Below are 14048 nucleotides of genomic sequence, written 5' to 3'. Positions count from 1 at the left end.
AGACAAGTGATACTGGTGATACTTCAGTTTTCTCTGCACAGACAATTTAAGTTGCCTGTGCTACCTCTTCACTTAATGTGAAACCTTGTTTTCTCTATCGTGATAATTTTTGCTACAAGGGAAACATTAAATCACTTGCAATTTTAAATTTGGCGACTGATAGAAAAAAATCTAATACTACTTGAGTGGGAATGAATTGGGTTTTAGCTGAGGTGCAATCTGGAGGTATAGATGCTATTCTAGTTGTTTTCCTAGTGAAAATCACCCCAAAACACACATGTAGGAAAAATGACTAAGCAAAGCCGTTTTCTGCTTACCTGATTACGGTCATCTGCTGCAGAAAGAAGAGGTGGTGATGGTAGCGTACTAGGTTCCTGCTCGCCACTACTGTGTTTTCTGCCCCAAAAAAAAGAGTGACATTTACTTTTTTTTTCCCCTTAATGAGTCACCTGCATTAATCTGCTACCACCATACACCATTCTGTAGTTTCAGTCTGTCATAGTTGACAGCCCAGAATATGTACTGATATTTCATCATTTTGCATGTTTTTCCTCAGTACAGGTAAAAGTACAAGCTGTTGCAGCAAGAAATTCATTACTGAAAGGGAAAGTGTCAGATACGGAGTTTCAGCCAACAACCAGCTATTTGCACAGATGCTTATTTATGTAAAGATTTAGCTGCTAACAACTCAGTCTGAATTCCTAGCATTAAGAGCAGACATACTATACACTGATCCAGATCAACAGTGTACTACGCACACTGACATTCATATGACTTCATCTAATTGGCAGGAGTTAAATCCTTTGTGTGGCTACTCAAATTATCAAAACACACAAATTGTACAAAGTGATGTGTATTTCTGTTCATTTTGCTAACCTTCTCTGCTTAACAGCAGCAACAAGGTCTGGCCCTGAGAACATGGAGAACAAGCTGTCTCCATTGGCGGAAGAGGTCTCATCACTTGAGCTGGCCGAGTCTCCTTGAGTACCAGACCAGCTGTTTGTCACATCACTGTAAGACAAAAAGTTGTATTAGTCTTTGTACTTACGGTGCCTGGTCCAGACTGTATGCCCTAGTTAGCTATGCTGAATCTCTGTGACAGATGACAGAGCACAAAGAAATTGCAATATTTTGTAAAACGCGGAACATAAATACTTCCACGTATTTGCTTCTGAATGATCACATCACTGCTTTATCTGTTACAGTCACTTTATATATTCTACTAAAATCATATAAAGTTGTCACAGTCTCTCCTGGTCAAGAAAGGAAAACAAATGATTACTAGTTTTGCAATCACTAAGCTCTCAGCTCTTCCACTGCAAAACTGAGCTAGAATACATACTTGCTCTACTGGTTTTAAGCTAGCCTTAGGCTCACAGCTATAATGATATGGACACATGGACAGAGGTTCTTGAAACACGTGCTTTGTAATAAATTGTTATGACTTGGCAGAGATTAAGTACTACTAACATACCTGCTGTAATGTTATAGATAAAATCTGGAAAGCTGAATTCAGTCAGGTGCTGCAACTTTCATTGCATCACTCCTCATCGAAACTACAACTTAAAGGTTTTCAAAATACTGAAATAGGAACGTTTTGAATGAATCTGTTATAAAGCCCTTATTTCCTCTGTTTGAGTCAAACTCAGTACCCATTCTACTCTGAAGAACACAAACAAATGTCAGGGCTTCAGTATCGAACACGGGAAGGGCTCCAATTTCTCACTCTTGCCATAATGAAGTGCAGTTTTTAAAGATGTAGAAGAAAAAAAAAAGCAGCCTGTCCAATCTCTTACCTTTCTGTGAAATACTCAGGAAAGGGCCAGGTTTTGTGAGGATCATCAGGAAGAGGCCAGTTGCTACGCGTGTTGCTTGGACGACGAACATGCTGTGCTTGCCTTTTTTGTTGCATAGCCTGGTTGACCCCAGCAACATAGCGGGCAAATTCTGGATCAGACCCAACTGAATAAAACAAATCAAGAAGTCAGTTGCTGACATTCAGCTATTTCTACTGCACTTACCCCGTTCATTTAATCCTCTAGACTTGACCATCCCCCAACAGAAAATAAGCTCCCTCACTGATAGTAAGTGCTAGACAATCGATGCCTCTTAATGGAGCAGTGAGGAACACTAACAGGATATGTTTTAATAAAAGTAGAGAAGTACCATCGTACATGGTAGATAATAATTCCTGGGTGGAAATACACCTGCCCCTTGCCTTCTCTCCAGGGAGGAGTATTTGCGACTAAGATCATGTCCATACACTGAACAGTCCAATATCCAATCAGCAGACACTGACAGAATTAAAAACTGTACGTTTATCCAATCTCAGAGAAAAAAACATTTGAATTAGTACAGTTGATTTGGGATCGCAACATGATTTCCAGCTATGCTGTGATTCTGCTTGCTTCTCAAGAAATCAGAAGGTCAGATTGATCTCATTAGAACATACAGACCAGAAGCTACTTCCTACAAAGACTACATAACCATTTTGAAAACATCCTCATCCTGGACTACAACGTATTTCAGAATAAGGTTGATATTTACCAAAAAAAGCAGTAATCCTTAAAATAATAATAAAAAAATCTTCAAGTCTTAAAATTCTTTACACTTCCCAACTATCTAATAAGCAGTATACACCACCTTGGGCAGATGAAGCAAAAGCCTTAATCCAAAAGTGTTTTAAATGTCCAATAAATCAAAACAAATAATGTATGTATTAAAAAAATACTCTCAGGAGACAGTGTAATTGAATTTCCAAGGCTTTACAGTTGGACTGAATTTACGGAAAATTTCTCGACTACATGCGTAATAGTCACAACACGAAGCACACAGCTGCTGGCTTGCTTGTCTCAGTTTTAAAGAGCGAAGAACGTCCAAGTGTGCACAGCTTGGAAAACAGAAATCAAGATATCTTTCATGCGATTGCTTCCCTACGTTCAGTTCAGCATTTGAAGAAAAGCTTCTTCATTTTCACTTAGCACATTTAGAAAAGAGCTCTGCAATGTTTTATTGCATACAAATTAAAACTATAACAAAGATAACTTTGTTTCTACACATCCTTTATCATATAAGCATAGGACAGAGCTACCTGACATCTGTACAGAAACAAAACGTTCCCAGTAATAGTTGTTTTCTTTGAGAAATACTTATACGTCAATTTAAGCTGAGATTTGAAGCTAGACATCCTCAGATCTAAGGATTGGTTCTGAAGGGCATGCAGATCTTTTTTCTGTGGATAGCATTAGGTGTTAAATTACTCATATTCAAAAATAGCAACTTGTGTTGATTTTTACCTCTGTAAAAACATATCAGATAAACAGCTTTTTATGAGATAGGTTCACCTGTGAAAATAATTTAAAAAACACGGATGTATCAACTTTCCTTCGACTAATAAAGCATTAAGTTCTTAGAGATTATAAAAGTATGGCACAATACATTTTTAGTAGGTCCTTAAGTCTTTGACCATGAAAAACCATCAATTTTCTCAATTCTTCATTAGCAGATTTTCATCTGAAGAGTCATCTTTTTCATACTCTAAAAAATATTTATCGAGTATATCTATTTGTTTCACAAGACAGAAGTCCTAAGAAAGTTTGAAAGTGAAAGGGTTTTTTTGTGTATGCTTTTTCAAGCTTTCTAGCTAGAGCTTAGATTGAAAACTCCTACATCACAGCTTAACCTGGCATGTTATATGAAGAGAGGTTATCTTTCTAATCTATTTGATAGGAATTTTTTTTTTAATCACACATAGACACAGATGACAGCAGGAAAAGGATTTGTGGTTTGATGAAAGGTTTTTCTGTTAGTTCTAGTGCTGCCTCCCTCCAGGCACTTTTAATAAATGCATACTACAAAGTTCCTGTAGCTATGTTCCATGCCAACAGAAATTATATTTATGAGAGAATAGATTGGCCTGTTGATCTTAGTAGTATGAGAACAATTCATTAATCTCCTCTTCGATGCAGACTCTACGATCAATTTCATAGCCTTCAGGCTACTTGCTTATGGATATAAAATGTTATCTCACTTCCTCTTTGACAATAATCCCCATAAATTTACAATTTATTGGTGGTTTAAATACATATGGCAAACCACATGGTACTTGCTCTTTAGTCTCTAATCCTTCAACATCAGAGCTTTTCACTGCAGTAACAGCTGGAGAGCAGAAACCAATATGATTTCTATGAAACTGCATAGTAATGAAGTTGAAATGCAGGGGTATGGAAAAGATGCAATCCAAGTGTATCTCTGGAGTTCAAGACTGGTAAAGAGCAGGAAAAATAATTTGGGGGGGGCAAAATACATACATTCGGAAGTTAACAATGCTTTTAAATGACTTCAAAAATAACAATAGGAAGAACATTATCTGTAAGTAACTGTTTCAACACTTTGATGTGATCCATATAGGAAAGGTCAGAACTTGTCATTTTAAGCACCTTAGCATCTGGTAAATAGCACCAGGAAATAATTATTGCTAGCAATATTTAACAGTACTCTTTTCTTTGTAAAAGGATCCTTATAAAAAGTAATAACGAAAAGACACACACCTGCAGGGTCAAAAGGCAGAATTTCTCCCAGCATCCCAAACACTCCATCAGTTTGGTCACGATTTGGCCACGTATTGTTTCTAGGTCCTTGTGGTTTCTGTCCTAACATCTCTGACATCATATTGTCCATATAGCTGCTCACAAGACCCAAACTGTATAAATCAGAGCTTAAATCTGAAAAACCAGGATTGTTCCATTGGTTCATATGAGACAATCCAGCTCCAACAGCTTGGGCTGGCTGCTGTGAAGAATTAGTCAGCCATTTGGTAGGTGCACGTTGCTGTGGTCCGATAGGTTGAAGCAAATGTTGGTAATACTGCATTTGCTGCTGCTGCTGCTTTTGTGACTGCTGTTGCTGTGACAAGCCTTGCTGAGAAGGATGCAGTGGTGTGTGAGAGAGAGACTGCGGCTGCTGTTGTACTGTTCCTGATTTTTGTTCTGTTCCTGTAGAGGAGGCAACAGAGTTCCTTCTTTTCACCATCGGAGAAGCTTGCTGGGATTTGCCCATGTTAAAACCAGACAAAAAATCTATAACATCCTGCATTTCTTGGTCAGTTGGTAAATTCATACCTTTGTCATCCTTTCCTTCATCTGGTTTGAAGAAGTTGTCCCGTCTTTCAACTAGAAACCCATTCACTATTTGATTATTTGTGCTCTGAATTGACTGCAATGAATCTGTGGTCCTAGGAAAGTTACCAATGTTCAAAATGCTTTGTAACCGTGCATCTATGTTAGTGGGCATTTTAGTCTTCTCCTCTGAGTTGGAACTTATGAAGATATTTTTAGAAGGTGTATTGGGAATTGAATAACTTCCACTGTTACTTGTACTGGTGCAGGAAGTTTTTTTTGTAAACCGTGAAGTCAGTTTTGAGAACGTCTTCTGTAGACCACCTGAAGATTTGCTTCCATTTCCAGATGGCATGTCAACTTGATTCCCGAAATCTGAGATTTCACGCTGTAACTGGATCTGAATACAAGGCAAAGCTTGCTCCCTGCATCAACAAAAACATTTATCAAACCACCTAATAAACTTCATTTATCCTAACATCCCATTGGATGTCGAAAGAAATTTAACTGAGTTTGTATTTTGGAGAAAAACATGCGTTTGGGTAATAGAAAGTGGAAGAAATAAAAGCAAAGGTCTCTCTCAGATTGCTAAATTCATCAGCTTCTTCCTATGGCAACAATTTGAAATATTACTAACATTTGCAATAGCATTTATTACTCTCCTTTCCTTAAGGAATGTTAATTGTGCTTCAAAACCTAAATGGAGGTATTTATTTAAAATATATATATATATATATATATTTTAACGCAAGAGAAACAAATACTTTTGTACACATGGATAAGCTGCTGTTTAAAAAAAATTCTCTGTATGCTAAATAGGTACAAGGTACTTCTATAGAGTCCCAGTTCCTTGCATGGAAGTTTGACTACTGATTACCCTTTCTGATGAACTAGTGCTATCCAAATTCTACAGTACAGCTTTTTCAATGATGATGGCTTTGTTTAGACTGGGAAAAGTAAAGTACGAGGCTCAAGAGGAGATGTACCTTCCCTCCTTCCACCTGTGTATGTCAAACACAGCAGTATAGAGCACGTCTACTAGACCCAAAGTCTTCTCTGGATCCAGACTCCTCTGTAGCAAAGACATTGTTGCTGGATCTTCCTTTAAACACCTGTAATCATCAAGATTAACTTTTAAAAATCAAAGCTTTGAATTTCACATAAACAATTTTACCATACTAGTCAGATAATAAAAGGCTAATTTATACACTACTGCTGCTCCTATAAAGGTACAACTAGTATGGCAGTATAATGCATGAACACCCAAGGGTTCCTAAGGATGGCACCTACAGTCCTGGTTTCTCTTTTTAATTGTTGAATATACAGCTAATCCAATTTTAAGCTCGTTTTAAAAATCAAGATTATCTCTTTAGCTGAGCAGGCATAATTCAAGCACAGAGGTAAGAAATAAATACACAAAAGCCCATTTTTAAGAAAGTAGCAAGAGCACTCAACAAACCTGACAAAAATGCTAGTGCACGACATTTACATCTTGAGTGCAATCTAGGAGTTCAATGCTAAGAAACACCCAGCCTGACAGAGTGAAAAATGATTCAGCATATCCACTAGTCTGTAGAACATGCTACTGAGCTGTGAAGATGCAGAAATACTGAAAGTTTTTCATTAATGGCACAGAACCGAGGTGAAATCAGAATAACTTAAATCTACATATTGGCGCATTTGTCAAGTATTTAACGAGCCCTCCAGCAGAGAAAACAGGCGCTCTTGCTGTGTGTCAGTAGGCGGAGCTCTTCCAGAGCACACAAACCCTGGCTCAGAACACTCTGCAGTTTTTTAGCTCTTTCACAATAGAGCACTTTATATAAAGAGAACAGAAGTGCCAGTTTCTACTCAGCAGAGGAATTAAAGATGAATTTGGATAAACAGACTATGGGCTGACTTGTACTTCTGGACATGCCAGTGGTACCATTAGTGACAGGCTATCTCACTAAGGATTCACATGAATGACTTGTGTTGCACCAAAATTCGTAACACTGAGTACACTGAAGAAAGACAGGAAGTGTTCTAAATCCAAATTATTGTTTCAAAAGAGAAGTCCTCGACTGAGAATGAGGATTAGTTCTAATACGCTTTCCTAGGCAGTTAATTAAGCCACTAGGGAAGGAGTTATCTCAAAACACAGAGTTCTGCGGTTCACAACAGCACTTAAAGAACAGCTCAGTTAAGAGGGCCAAAGCTCTTGTCTTAGTCTCATCTGATGCCCGACCTTCCTGTGGTAACAGCTGTGGAGACCTGCCAGGGAGGAGCATAACAGGAATATTTCTGGGTTTATATTTAACTTTCTCTTTCATCATCCAGCTTTTACATTCTTCTCTTCAGAGGAATGTTGCAGTGCACCAGCCTTGCCTCCAACAGAGGGAGCACCAGTACAAAGACTGTTAAGTACATTAAGTACAGCTGTTGGTCAATCTTTGAGCAGTAGTGGTATTCAATCAGTACAAGGCAAAGGAATTTAAGGAAGATCATAGTATTCCCTTATATATTTGTACTGCATTGTATTTCTTCCTATATACTTCAACAGCCATACCTACTAGTATGATCTGCAATACAGTATTTTTATTTACCAAGTTGATGGAACTTGCACCACAATTCTGGATCCTTCTAAACTTATCTGAGGAGCATAGGCTTCTTTATTTTCAATCTGTGCTGTGTCCACAACCACCTAGCAAATAAAGAGAAAAGGGAAACGATTTTCAGAATTTGTTCTACTTTATCACCCCTGCAGTACAGATGCAATCGTCTCACCTCCCTGCCATGTTACAGGTGCGAAAAGAACCATATAAAAACAAATCAAGTCACAAAATCATTATAAGTTGATTTCTATTTTAATATCTTGGGGGTGGGGGGAAGGAAAGCATACCAAATGATCAGTTTGATATGTTAGCATACATTTCAATGACTTAATTCTTCTCAATTACATACTATAGTTACGTATCAAACATGTACTTACCAACTACTTACCAACTGCTTTATGTAGCAGCTGGTAGTTATCAATGGCTTTGTGTAACAGCCCTTATATTTGAGAAGTCTGGCACAACTGCTACCTTAATAGCGCTCAAACACCTATTAAAATATTATAAATAACCTAACTGCAGTGCACAATATGATACAGACTAATAGTATTTAGTCAGAAACTCTTCTCATAGCTTGTAATTTTTAATAAACATACACCCCCCACACACTCGTGGTTACAAAGTTTTATACCAACATTTCTCTACTTAATGGAACTATTTATAACAGGGAATTAATAGTAGTGAAGAGAAGTGACTGTTCAATTTGTTGAATTCTCAGCTTTCTGTAAGACATCATGAATTTATATGGAAGATGAAAGTCTTGCAAATTAATCTGCTGTCATGAAACTCTTTTTATGGAAACTGAGAAGGAATGGATTCACTTCAGCTTCATTTAAACTTCAGTACCAGTGATAGTAAGTTCCATATTTGGTTTCTGCTTTCTGTTGTTGTCCAGTCTGCATGGGCTGGCCTTTTTGATCATTTCCATAATTTCCTATTTTGGTCATGCTGAACCAGCAGCTTTTTGGCAGCACTCAGCAGTTCTTGCTCCAGTGACTAGCAGATTAGCTGTACCATTTATCCTTGAAATGGCAAAAAGTCCTTCTGTAAAAAAAGCCTCAAGGGGCATTACTGGCTTTTTTGCAATCATCCTACACTGGTTCTACTTCTATCTCATTGTCTTTTACTAGTTATGAAATGTGAAATATAAATAGTGCTGAGATTTTCTTGTCTCTCCTGCATTAACAAAATAATCCAATGATAATTAAACAATTTCTTCCCATCATTTCAGTATTTTAACATAGGGACTTCGTCTTCCTCCAGTTGTCTCTAAACGCTTGCTCAAGTTTATTCCAACTTGTAAAAATGTGTCTAAGCACAGTTATACGAGGCACCATGCTATCATCCATTCATGAAAATACCTCTCAATAACAGTGCAACCACATTACTTTTTTCCTTCATGTTTATACCATGTTAATTTTATTTAATTTGGTATAGATTTAGCTATATTGCTAAATATAATCAGTTTAAGGAGAGATAAGACTACACAGTACTTTTTCTTGTCCCCCCAGCTTCCAAGAAAATAACTGTCTGCATCTGAGACCCTTAAGTCAAAAAGCAAAATTGTGATCTGTGCAGATCTAGATCAGTTCCTGGAAGTGATGCACCATAGTGCTTATGGTCTTGTGCTTTTTTTTCAGGGTCAAGAGCCCGCATAATATTGTCTCACGATTCATTTATCTGAGTTGTACACAAAATAAACTTAAAATAAACACATTTGTCACTCCCTGCCTGGTGGGTGCTTAGAGGATAGCTTCCTGTGCATCAGACATCTATTGTTCTCGTTTTACAGGTGTTTCCTCCCTCATCTCCACCCAAAGAATGCTTTAAAGAAATAAATTACAGTTTCTCATCATTGCATGAGATTACATACAAGCATAATTAATCTTATAAAAAAATTATGGCATACACATTACAAAGAAGAACTCAACTCTCACACCCTTTCAAATTGTAACAAATCAAAAGTGAGAATGAATCAAGAGAAAAGGCTTGCAAGTATTTTGCTAAGCATATAGCTCATTACCGTGTCTTTGAAGATAAAAACCTGCTATTTTCAGAACCAGAGATTCAGGCAAAACCTTTGGAGACATTCTTGCTTCTACTCAGGTAATATTCCTTACACCAGCATTATCATCTGGGAGAATGTCTAAGTAAGTTTTACGCTGACAACTCTCCCTACGTTATGATAAACCTGAAGGATATCAGCACTTTAATTACCAGCAGGTCTAACTTGTTATGTCTAGACTAGGGGACACCAGATTTTAAGTCTCCTGAGTCAAAATGTGCCTCAGGCCACTCCCCAAAAGGGACCACTCTCATCAGGCCACTCATCAGGGCAAGAATGAAATCCCTACACCTTTGTTTCACTGAAAAGGAAGTGGTGGGGGGTTGCAGCATCCTCCAAGGCATTCCTCATCTAGATGTTCAGGAGCCAAGAAGTCAGGAATTACAGCACACTCCCACAGGGCTACTGAGAAACAGTTTCTTTCTTGGCCTCATTTCCCACACCCTGCTGCTCTCTGCATCCTACCCACCCTGAACTATGACAGCTGAAGACAATCTCACTTAACCATGGCCCTTTTTCTAGTTGATTTGCATTTATTAATATTTAACACGCATTTTCAATTGTATAGAAATTTGATCAATCCTACTATTCCACACCTGCTCTCCATCCCTGCAAAGATACCACATCTTATGCCTTCCTAAAAGTGCTTAATTCACTACCATTTCCTATCTTCAAATCACCATATCAGAGTGAAGTAAGGACTGATGGCAGGTACGTTGTTATGATACTGATGGTCTGTCCCTTGTTTATATGACAAGTCAGTTGAATTCGACTGTGATTTGAACCTACTTCTCTGGCATATTTAACATCAAGTGGATATCTAATACCTAATATGAAAAGAATATTGAAACAAAAATATCTGACATTCATTGTTATTGGAGAATGTATTAACAATACCAAAAATGTATGGTTTAATCAATTAATAAATTGATTAAATTAATAAATCAAATTTAATTAGAATTCTTGATAGAAATTATCATAGGTTACGGTGTATCTCTATGCATGCATATCCTTCCTATCCTACTGCACTCTTGCCCCCATTTTATTTGCCCAGATAAATGAGAACTCATAGTTCAAAAAAATGTATTTGTTACGAGTGAACACTTCATTAAGAGATTGCAGTAATTAGTTACTGAAGTACAAATACATTTTGTCATCAGAATGCATTTCAAGCATGTATTTTTTAGCAGTACTTAGATACTCTAAAATCTATGCGTTTTTCTGTTTGTTTGTAAAGAACACATCTACAGAAAATCATTTAATAGCTATGTCTTGTGTTGGAGGTGTCAGGTAGTATTACTTGGTGCAGAGGACTTCCTGGCTTCTGTTGAGCAGGAAGCCTGCTTCCATTCAAAAACAGAGAGGAAATGGAAAAATGGCAGTTTTCAAAGCTGAGCTAAGAGAAGCGGCGGTATTAACATGGTCATCTATAGCGAAATAGAAAGATTTTCAAATCTATCTATTGAACTTAAATTTATGTTCCCTATTATCCATGAAGAATATGAAGTACACAGTATGTTCCCTTGTTCCTATCAACTACAAATAATATCTATGAAGAACTTGTATTCCATGAGGATACATCTTGTTCATAACTTAAATCAGCTACCACGTTAAAAACTGAGAAAGAGGAAGACATAGGAAATAAATTTCCAAACACTTTAAAATATCTAGTTTTTCTTCAGGATATTTAAATAATCTTCTTTTTTTGTTGTTAAGCCTATCTATAGTTACTTACCAGTCCAGCTTGGCCAAATAACAATTGTACAGCAGTTTTGCAGGCTCCTCGCCAAGTCGAAGGACAAACCTGATTTAGTACTTCAGTAACAGGAGAGTCATCTCGTGGTGTAAGTCCATTATGGCATCCAGCTTCTTTAATTAACTGCAGCATTGTGTGCTGAAAAAAACAAGAATTTTGTCATACCAAGCACATGTTCCAGGAATGTTAACACCAATGCCTCCATATGTATTTACCATTGGTTCTACACATCTTCAAAAGCTTTTCAACCAACTACAATGTCTGTTACCTCTAAACAGTCTCGTGAAACTGTACAAGCTCAACTGCAGAATAAATATATGGGAGACAGTCTCTATTTGAAACACTCCAACACGATAAACACTATTTAGCTTATGCTCTTGCAAAACAGTTTAATGAAAACTACAAAAAAGCACTGCAAAGACAACAGAAAAACATTTTAAGCTGTGGGTTGTTTCTACTCTTTCAGGAGCAGGGAACTAGCCTTATCTGAAAGGGTGAAAATGCTGATTAAAATTGCCCAAATTACTTCCAAATGGCTACCTTTTCTTTATATTGAAAATTTGATCAACTTTTCCACAACTTCTAAAAATACATTTTAAATATATTTCGAAAGATTGCTTAAAGTTTGTAAGAAGAAATGAAAAAGCATTTTGTAATCAAGTTCCTTTTAAAGCACGCCCCTCAGCACTAGAATGGCATGGACCTGTCTGATTCTGGAACCTAAGAAGATAAAAGCTCTGAAGTACATCACCTGCTTGGGGCATGTGTAAGGGCTCACTTTGCTCTGCAGATTTTGATACCTAACCACCTATTTTCAGTGTTCATAGAAGCTTCATTACCTCCTAGACTTTTGTGTTTCTCTTAGATTGAACTGAATTTGCCCAGGTGGTTAAAACGTTATCAGAGAAAGGCATGGACCTACAATGTTATCACATCTTGTTTCCACAGGAAGTCAGACTAAAAATATGCACTTTTAAGTACAAGTCTGGCACTGAACTTCTACCGCAGTTGTTCTCTGAGTTTTAAGGAGTTCTACTGATTTTTATTTTTAACTACTATGGTTGGATGCAGGGCTATTACCGTTTTCAGTTTCAGGTTTTCTGCTGCAGACTCATTAAAGGATATCCCTTTCAGAAAATGTGATCCTATCTGAACAGGTACAGTGGGCAGTTCACACTGAATTGGCTGCGGTGGAGTCTGTCTCCTTCCTGTTTGCTGGGCTTCAGCTTCACTGCAACAGCCCTGAAGTATAAAAGAATAGATCAATTAGAAGGAAATTAAGACATAAAAAAAACCTTGCTGTCAATTTTTTTTTTTTTAAACAGTTATTTTCAAGGTGAGGAGGGATGAAAGAGAACAGGTTTAGCAGATCATACCTGAAGACTTGCTTCAATAGCTTTTGGGTTCAAGTGGAAGCCAGCTTTCATTGCATATTCACAATGGCCTAGGCTCTCCAAAGCCACTTTGTAAGCCTGAAATTAAAGAAAAAGTTGAAATGGAACAGCCACATCAGCAAAGAAGCTGGTAGTCATTGTACCTGGATACACATGTAGAAATTGTTAAGTGAGTAAACCTGTACAGCACATATGCGTTTATCATATAAGACCTGAATACTGGTAATTCTCAGATACCTCATGGCTGCCTGTGGTCCATATTTCTGCAGTAGTATATTCCTTCCCTATTTCATTCATTGATCCACTGACTGTACTAGACACACATAAAAGCAACAGACTTTAAAAACTCACCTGCAAAGCACTATCAATTTTCATGTTTAGCTCTTTGAGCTGATGTTCAGGGATTGCCACACTCTGTGAGCAGAAAAGTTGTTGAACTTCAATTCCTGCCAAACATCCATCACAGCCTCTTTCTCGCAATCGAGATGTCGCCTGTAATGTATGGAAAAAAATATTGGGTAAAGAGGTTCAACAATAAACTAGATCACTATTAAAAAACAAAGAAACAACAAAAAAAAACACAAAGTTTGAAGCATTACAAAGGAGATGAGAAGAAGCAGCTGGTGGAAAGGATCTGGAGCTGATTATGTATTATAACTGATTCAATTTCTACTGTTACTTTGAAAGTACTTAACTCACATAATTTGTATGGCATATAGGTGCTGGCTAGCAACTCCAGTCAGCAATGGTTGCTCTATTTCAATTCCTTTTCTTCACTAAGGATCCCGGTTACACAGGCAACATGATGAACATGGTTTGCTGAGTAGAGACTTATGTACATTAAGGTATGCTTTATAAAATTAAGGGTGGTTACTGCAGTGCAATTCGAGAAGAACCACACAAGACTAAAATCAACGGAGCACAGCAAGGGCACAGCAGCTTTATGTAATATGATTTTAAAAAATGAAAAATATGAAAAGCCAAATATCTGTTTGTAACAGGACAATTAAAATAGTACACTACTGAGCAAAGTAAAACAAATAAAAACCTATTCCCAACCACATTTAAGACCTCAGACACTTGATTTTTCAGTCTAAGGAGTCTTGCTCTAAAACATGATGC

The 14048-nt window shown here is 37.3% G+C and overlaps 1 protein-coding gene across 7 annotated transcripts in view; it reads right to left on the bottom strand.

The window, feature by feature from the left end:
• The window catches only part of GARRE1 (granule associated Rac and RHOG effector 1), a 53479-nt gene that overhangs the window by 2843 nt on the left and 36588 nt on the right, over positions 1-14048 (bottom strand). For all 7 annotated transcript variants that reach the window (XM_048068897.2, XM_048068893.2, XM_067004176.1 and 4 more), the window contains 10 exons: positions 13278-13418; positions 12909-13004; positions 12613-12774; positions 11512-11670; positions 7703-7800; positions 6104-6229; positions 4551-5542; positions 1797-1962; positions 877-1011; positions 318-396 (listed from right to left, as the gene is read on the bottom strand). In XM_048068897.2, the coding sequence (XP_047924854.1) occupies positions 318-396; positions 877-1011; positions 1797-1962; positions 4551-5542; positions 6104-6229; positions 7703-7800; positions 11512-11670; positions 12613-12774; positions 12909-13004; positions 13278-13418 (2154 nt within the window). The remainder of the gene's footprint in view (positions 1-317; positions 397-876; positions 1012-1796; positions 1963-4550; positions 5543-6103; positions 6230-7702; positions 7801-11511; positions 11671-12612; positions 12775-12908; positions 13005-13277; positions 13419-14048) is intronic.

This window comes from Anser cygnoides, chromosome 12 (genome assembly GCF_040182565.1).
Source record: "Anser cygnoides isolate HZ-2024a breed goose chromosome 12, Taihu_goose_T2T_genome, whole genome shotgun sequence".
NCBI classification, from domain to species: domain Eukaryota; kingdom Metazoa; phylum Chordata; class Aves; order Anseriformes; family Anatidae; genus Anser; species Anser cygnoides.
Note: the sequence above shows the minus strand (reverse complement) of the source record. Positions and strands in the feature narration are given on the sequence as shown.